Raw genomic sequence first — 8020 nt, 5'->3', positions numbered from 1 at the left:
TGAAATGACAAAAACTAACCTTATCAAAAGTAGGTGAATGGTATGGAATGGATAAAAAAGTAAAGTTAAAATAATTGCTTGTCATGAGGTTGGTTACAACAAATTCAATTTTTTTGGCCGGGAATTATAGGGACGTTTAGCTTTTGTGTGTGTGTGTGTGTGTCTCTCTCCCCAACCATCCCTCGACGAGAAAGGATCTGAATCATTGATAAGAAGAGGGAGCGGGGGAGGGGGCCAGGGGAGACACACTAAATGCAAACCCACACACTCATGTGACAAGATTCGAACCACTGACCCCTGGTGATTGCTCTTCAATAGATCATGCACTAGCTATCCTGCAAGCCAATGCACTAGGCACTTGATTCACTCAACAAATTTTACTTTTATAATAAAGCTAATTTCGATTTGCTAAAATTATTCTATTCAGGAGCATGCCCTACATGCTCTCTCATTTGTCTCTCTTTTCCTCTTTTGAAAAAATATCCCTACTTTTATTTAAGGGAGGATAAAGATAGACATACAAGGAACACTAGCGTGGGCCATACTTTTGGAAAAATAATTATGTCTAAGAACATATCCTATACCATTGCTCTCCTGTGTGTCTACCATTCCCCATGTAAAAACAAGACATCTCTACCTCTACCCCATTGTTTTGGAAGGCAAGAGATCAACACAGGGAGCGTTGATATAAGCTGCACTCCGAGACAAATAACCACTTCTCTTTATTTAGTTTGAATAACTTAAAAAATTCACCAACATATGGGGATAGTTAGATATTTTCACATCCAACTTGTGTCTAGGTATGGGGACACAATAAGTACAAAATTCTTTCTTCAATTCTAAATATATATTATGAAAATAACACAAAATTTGAAGCATAAAATCACTACGTACATGATCTAATTACTTGCAACACTATCTCATTCAAAATTTTTCTTTTATAAGAAAAAAAAAATCATTAACTTGTGAAACATGTGTTAAAGGTTTTATTTTATTTTATTTTATTATGCATAAGATGGTAAGGCAATTGTTTAAACAATTGAAGGGATTATCGAAAGATCGCCGAGATAAGCCCTTTGGTAGCATCGAAGGATCTTTTGATCTATAGAACCATATCGATATCTAATACCTAAACTAACCTTTGATGCTTCTCTCCAAATGAACTAAACCTCTCTCTAAGCCAAGAGGTTTTTCAGTAAATAACAGCAAAATAAGCTGCAATTCTATTCTGTATATGACCATTTCACCTCTACAGATAAGACCAATACGGCAATACCTTTCTAACCCTTCTCAATCTAGAGCCCTTACAGCCAATCCTCCCTCTCCCTCTCTCTCTCTGGCTGTTGGGTGCTCTCATCTCAGGTATCAATGAAATCATTATGTTTGATTTTTTATGGAATTAGTGTTTGGTGTTTTGGATTTGGTTTTCATGGAGAATTTGTGTGTGGGTTTGTTGCAGTTTTGTCTGGATGGAAGCGGCGGCTGTTCTTCAATCTTCTTATGGTTTTTGTAAACCTTCCAGTTTTGTGGTTAGATCGGGTCATGTAGCAGCGAGTGTTCCTGATGTAGTGAGTTTAAATACCAAGTTTCGTTTTCCGAACAGATTGATTAAGGTATGCAAAATTTTCTCCCATTTGTTGATTTTGGTTTGATGTGCATTGATGGCTAGTATGTTCAGATGGACTCATAAGATTTTGGTTTAGGTTCATGAATAATTGATTTTATTTTTCTCTTTTTGTTAATTAGGAGGAATTGGGTTACTTCATATAAATGTGTGTGAAGGTGTTTATTTGGTTTATGGACGATTTTACCTTGTAAAGGAGTAGTCTTTGAGCAATCTAGTTGATTTTGAGGGGTACCCACTATTTTATTTTTTAGGTTATTTTTAGGAATTAAGGAATAATTACTGGTCTCGCCCATTATCGATTGTAGGAGTAGTTGTGATTGAAGAAAGATAACTGTAAGCATTTCACATTTAAAACTACAGGCAAGGGATTGCCACGCTGCCTGCGGGGAATGGAATTTCCCATGCCAGGCGAATGGAGCATGGAAGTGGCACATATTTCAGGGAGTAGAGAGAGTTTGAGAGTGCAGAATGCAGATGACACCGGTAGCATGGCCATCATATTTCCTAAGACTATAATTATAGAATGTAGCAAATAGAGGACTAGTCAGCTGTCTCAAATTCTTCCTGAAAGTGGTGATTTTTTTAAAGCTTAGATATAATAGTTCCCCCAATCTTTCTTGAAATAAATTCAACAGATTTTTTTTTCATACTTGAATATTTACACATTAGTAAGAGTTGGCATGTAGAACAGCAAAGTGAAAGCTCTTTTACTTATATATATATATATATATATATTTGGGTATTTTACACTTAGGGTACTAATGTTTATAGAAACTATGCATCTATGCCTAAGGTACCTGATGTTTGATCTATTATGTTTGGGGGTTGCCTTTTTTCATATTTTGAACTTTGCTCATATCACCACTTCCAAAAACTCCTCCCCACCAACACCTCGTTCTCTTCTTACGGAACGATGTGGTCTCCTAATGCAACCCTGGCACACATTTCATAGTTTCAACTTTGCCCATATCGCCACTTCCAAAAATTCCTTTCCACCACCACCTCATTCTCTTATGAGGGAACGATGTGGTCTTTTAATGCAACCCCGGGTCACAAAACCCTGATTTTAGGTCGTTATGGGCACACTAAAGTGAAGAAATTCTCAAATAGAAGGATGAGTGGAAATTTTGTAATTCTTGGAATAGTTCATACCATCAAGAGTAAGGTAAACAATCAAATTGGGTTAAACTGAAATTAGGATTTGAAGAGGTGGGGTTTCTGGAATTAAACTCATAGTAGGGTTTATATAGAAACAAAATAGGATTAGATGGTATTTTATGTAATGTTTAAAAGTTATACCCCTTAGTTGTAATTACTAAGGGAGGGTTGTCATCAACCTCTCGACAAGAGAACAGTAACTCAGTTGGCTTTCAGTCAACAGATCTCATCCTACATTAATCAATCCACCCGAAATTTAGGCTAGAGTTTGTTAACCCATAGATGTACTGAATACAAGCAACGGTCAGACAAAACAATCAGTTATCAAAAAATAATAAAATTGCTGAACTAATCCTGGTGGAAGAACTCAGAACCAGCCTAGTTGCAGGTTTGGTTCTCATGGTGGGGAGACAGACTTGTATGGAAAAGAAAAGTTGGGGTTTGGGATGTCTTGGGGAGGCAATCCCAACCCCCAAAGCTAAAAGTGAAAGGAGTTGGGATAAAGGAGGTTGACCCAGTAATGCAAACTACTGGTACTGCTAGAATAGAACAGGGAAGAAAGGGGGAATGGGAGAAAAGAAAATAGGAACAAAACAAGGAGCAAAGGAGTAAAAAAAAAAAAACAATGGGGAGAGATAAGAAGCATAGTACCTGATGGGGATGGGGAAGGAAACTTTGATTGAAGTAAACCCGATGGAAGTAGAATGGTAAGAAAGAAGACCTTGGCCGGTCTGTTATTAGCCTCTCACGCAATCATTGCTGTGACTTGAAAATCTCAAATTCTATTTATTCAATTGTGTCTATTCAATAGTTGGGAGGCTTACGTATCAATAAGGAGAAAGGAAACACTCTTACTCCAATCCTAAAATAGAAATAGAAACTAAATCAAATTAGGAAACTACTAGTAATAAAATCCAAGTGTCACAAGAATAGCCTATTGGACTAGAATCCCCCAATTTGGATTTGATTCACTTGGTCTTGGTTTCCAGATTGGGTCATGCTGGTCCAACCCCGCAAATGCAGCTACGTCATCTTTTGACCTGAGAAAGTAAAATTCAGTTGTTCCACTGGTTCTGAGGAGCAAAGCACAGGCAGGCCGCTCCACAGTCTCTTAGCTGACTATTGCCCTCTTCATCTCTCCCTCCTGCACCCCCGCCTTTTGCTCCCTCCCGCACCTCTACAAACTCTTACAGCCCCACTCCCACAGCACTCCCTCCCTCCTCCACCCTCTGCTCCCTCCCTACAACACCGCTGCACCCTTGCGAACACCTCCAACTTGCAGTACCCCCTCTCTTTCTGATGCAGGAGCGCTTCCATGGGTTGACCCAAACCCATTTGGGAAGCCAGATTGTGAACCGGGTCCAAATTTGGCTCTTTGGTATATTAGAATATTATTGATTTTTTATTTTATTTTATTTTTTACTAATTTACATTATCTTATAATCTTTCAGTTAGGCTAGAGTTTAATTCCATTTTTAATTTTAGAGTTTGATTCCATATAGGTTGGGTTAGATAATTAGGAGATTTTATTTCAGTTTTAGACTTAAATTAGGAAACTTTTAATTTCATTTTTTTATAAATATGCTTGTAACCCAATTCATTGGGCAGATTGAAGATAATGAATTGAGTTTTGGTTGAATCCTGAGAGTGTGTGATCTATCCCTCCCCCTCTCTTATTTTCTCCTTCCCAGCAAGAACTCCCCCCTTCTTTTTATTGAACTCCATCAATACAACTTCTTACCTCCAAAGAATGTGGGCGCATGTTGCCTACCCATATGCAAACTAAACCCTAGATGCTTAGCCCGAAAACATTCCCTATTGTGAGGAATCGAACTGCAGCCAGATTAAAAGCAGTACCTACCGCAAGGTCTTGAATCAGGTTGATCTCTTCCACTCGTTGCTTGTTCTTTTGACCTGCTACTGGTTGTATGCGATAGGACTTTGAGTGGTGTCTTCTTACCAGAAATTTCAGGCCCAACTGATAACAAGTGAAGGAGTTCTTCTCCCTCACAGAGAGCTGTTTTTTCCACTTCCCTTGCAGGTCGGGAGATTGAAGATAACCCCTCCCTTAACGATTCCCTTTTTTTCCTTATTTTAATCTTTTACTTTCCCTTATACCCTTGCCTTTCCCCATATTCTCTTTTGTCCTTTATTGTCAAGCTCTAAGTTTGTCCCAGTATAATAAATCTTATTCTCCATTATATCCTTTTCTCTTAAGTGACCCAATAGCACCTTTAAGAATTCTAATTAATTACCAAGTTGCCACCTCCATTAAAATCTTTGGTCTATTTACAGAATTGCCATCCATTTAATAGTTGGCCGTTATATATTTGGGTGGGCCCATAGCGGACCCAATAGAGTTTTGTGTCCCGGGTTCCGCATCTCTCTCTCTCTCTCTCTCTCTCTCTCTCTGGCATCCCCTCCCCCGCTCTCTTGCCCCTGCCGTAATTAGCCACCTGCTGTGCCCCCAGTGATCTCCCCTGCTCACTCTTCCCTACTTTGTTTCTCTCTCTATCTCTCTCTCCCTCTCTCTCTCTCTCTCTCTCTCAGCTAACTTTTTGCATCTCTCCCCCACGGCAAGTGGGTGTTGTGGTAAATTACTCGAAGGGGAGGAAAGAGAGTGCCCCCGCTATGGGTAAAATTGGAAATATGAGGAGAAGGTAATCAAGAAATGTAGGGTACCCCATTAATTGTTTCTCTAAACATTACATACCCCAAAGGGTAATTTAACCTATTTTTTTTCTTTGATTGCGGGGAGGGAATGATTTTGTTGTGTTCATAAATGGGCACTGATGCTCGATTTTGTTTCTTATATTTGATCAATGGATGACAGCATTCTCCTTCTATTGCTCTTCCCAATCAAGGCCGCAAGAAATCAACTTTTGTACGTAGAAAAAGCATTCTTGTAATGGCTTCATCTTCATCTTACGAATCAGCAGAAGAAGCAACTCCAATCGCTCCTCTTGAATTGGAGTCTCCGGTTGGGCAGTTCTTGTCTCAGATCTTGAAAAGTCATCCTCATCTGGTCCCAGCTGCTGTCGACCAGCAGCTTAAACAACTTGAAACTGACCGTGAGGCTGAGAAACATAAAGAAGAGCCTTCTATTTCTGGCACTGATCTTGTTTTGTACAGGTGGATATCATGTCAAGCCACAGGTTATGAATAGATTATTTCACGGTATGATGTTACAATTTGATAATCTAACATTTATTTTACTTTTGTTTACTTTTTAAAAATTATAGGAGAATAGCTGAAGTCAAGGCCAATGAGAGGACAAAGGCTTTAGAAGAGATTCTGTATGCACTAGTTGTTCAGAAATTCATGGATGCAAATTTATCTTTGATACCCGCAATATCCTCACCGTCTTCATCCAACCCTTCTGATCGAGTATACTCATGGCCGAGTCAAGAGGAGAAGCTTGCGCAGCTGCACTCACCAGAAGCCTATGAAATGATCAAAAACCACCTGACTCTCATCTTAGGGAATCGAGTTGCAGACCCGAAAACTACTGCACAGATGAGCAAAATCAGGGTTGGGCAAGTCTATGCTGCATCAGTAATGTATGGTTATTTCCTCAAGCGAGTTGATCAGCGGTTCCAGCTTGAGAAGACAATGAAGATCCTCCCCGATGGACTAAATGAAGAAAGGAGTTATAATGGGCATGCCATGGCAGAGGATAAGGGACCCAGTGGTATTGAGGTGTCTCCAGATTCAAAACATGCTGAGCAAGAGGTTTCATATGGTAAATTCAGTCCTGGGGGATTTGGGCATGGGATTAAGCAGTCAAGACTAAGGACCTATGTGATGTCATTCGATGCTGAGACTTTGCAAAGATATGCAACAATTAGATCCAAGGAAGCTATTAGTATCATTGAGAAGCATACAGAAGCATTGTTTGGGAGGCCTGAGATTGTGATCACACCTCAGGGTACTGCTGATTCTACCAAGGATGAACTCGTCAGAATAAGCTTTGGTGGGTTGAAGAGGCTTGTTTTGGAGGCTCTGACTTTTGGGGCTTTCCTCTGGGATGTTGAGAGTTATGTTGATTCTAGGTATCATTTCGTTGCTAATTAATTTGTTTTGCTCATTTACTACTGTCAAGTGTATAAAAATAAAGAATGCTTTGTTCACTTGCTTTTACTATTTATGAAGAGGATAATTGCTTCTTGATTTCGTAGATTATTGCGACTTGTGATTTTTAATTGTATCCTAGCCTATTCGATATCTGAAGTTCAGCTGTACTTCTGCAGTACATAGTTGTCATGGTGCCTAGGTAAGCCAAGGCCATCAAGGGGGCGCAAAAATTTAAGGCAAAGCGAGACAAACTGCCTGGATGCCTAGAAGACGCCTTGACAGCTATGGTGTAGCAGATTTATATCCAACTGAGATCCATATTCGCCAATGGGGTGGCTAGCCCTTGCCTCATCACTGCTCGTGTCGGCTGGTTGGGTTCGAGTTGGCATGGTCTACTATTGTTAGTTGGTCTTGTCGAAGTATTGCTTCCCATACGGGGACTTTGTCCTGGGGGCTATGATCACTACCATGAAGCACCATTTTTCCTTTACCAAAAGATGGCAACAATGACAAGTAAACAGACCTTTAATCCAAGTTCAGTAGATTTCATTACAGCATCTAGTACCAGTTATGTCCTAATCTCAGCATATCCGTATTACAGCATCCAGTACCAGTTATGTCTTTCTACTAATCTCAGCACATCCTTATCTGTTGTGCACCCTGAGCTTCTAATGCTGTCAACTAGTCTTGCAGACTGAACTATTAAAGCCTCTTGAGGAATTTCCAAAAGCACTTGAAACTGGGTTGGTTTCACATTCCAACCCAACTGCATTTTACTGTATATTTTGCTTCAGATGTGATAAATGTTCTCTTGGTAAGGTATGATGAAGTTTTTTGAGATGAAGAGATCCATCGGGTCTGGGGAGGGTAATAATGTATGCAACCTTACCCTCACTTTGTGGAGAGGCCGTTTCACAGTCACTAGGTCTCATTAAGTCATCATGGAGAAACAATACTATAGCGCCAAGATCCACCACCCTCAAGAAAAAAAAAAAAAAAAAAAAAAAAAAAAAAAAAAAAAAAAAAAAAAAAATATCACTCTTACCTCTATGTATCATTATTCAATGGTCCCAGGTCCCAGCCCCTACCCATGGTTTTATTTGGCAATTTTTTTTTTTTTTAATAAAGTTTAAAAATTAAAATAAGCATGCACAATGAGGA

General features: G+C 39.4%; 1 protein-coding gene across 2 annotated transcripts; it reads left to right on the top strand.

Annotated features, from left to right (window-relative positions):
* The first annotated feature begins 1214 nt into the window (after window positions 1-1214).
* On the top strand, window positions 1215-7681 carry LOC122061778 (UV-B-induced protein At3g17800, chloroplastic-like). Of its 2 annotated transcripts, XM_042625242.1 has the most exons (5): window positions 1215-1362; window positions 1460-1613; window positions 5619-5917; window positions 6028-6837; window positions 7036-7681. In XM_042625242.1, the coding sequence occupies exons 1-5, from the start codon at window positions 1235-1237 to the stop codon at window positions 7040-7042; spliced, it is 1398 nt and encodes a 465-aa protein (XP_042481176.1). In that variant the 5' UTR covers window positions 1215-1234; the 3' UTR covers window positions 7043-7681. The 2 variants fall into 2 exon arrangements, with proteins under 2 accessions (XP_042481176.1, XP_042481175.1); XM_042625241.1 differs by lacking the exon at window positions 7036-7681 and having other exon boundaries at window positions 6028-6962.
* Window positions 7682-8020: the final 339 nt, after the last annotated feature.

Source organism: Macadamia integrifolia, chromosome 14 (genome assembly GCF_013358625.1).
Source record: "Macadamia integrifolia cultivar HAES 741 chromosome 14, SCU_Mint_v3, whole genome shotgun sequence".
Taxonomy (NCBI): Eukaryota; Viridiplantae; Streptophyta; class Magnoliopsida; order Proteales; family Proteaceae; genus Macadamia; species Macadamia integrifolia.
This window is presented reverse-complemented; position numbering and strand designations above follow the sequence as displayed.

Coding starts and splice junctions, on each gene's coding strand:
- LOC122061778 (XM_042625241.1), top strand. CDS start 1,235: ATGACCATTTCACCTCTACAGATAAGACCAATACGGCAATACCTTTCT. Junction 1,614..5,618: donor TTCCGAACAGATTGATTAAG/GTATGCAAAATT, acceptor AATGGATGACAG/CATTCTCCTTCTATTGCTCT. Junction 5,918..6,027: donor ACTGATCTTGTTTTGTACAG/GTGGATATCATG, acceptor TAAAAATTATAG/GAGAATAGCTGAAGTCAAGG.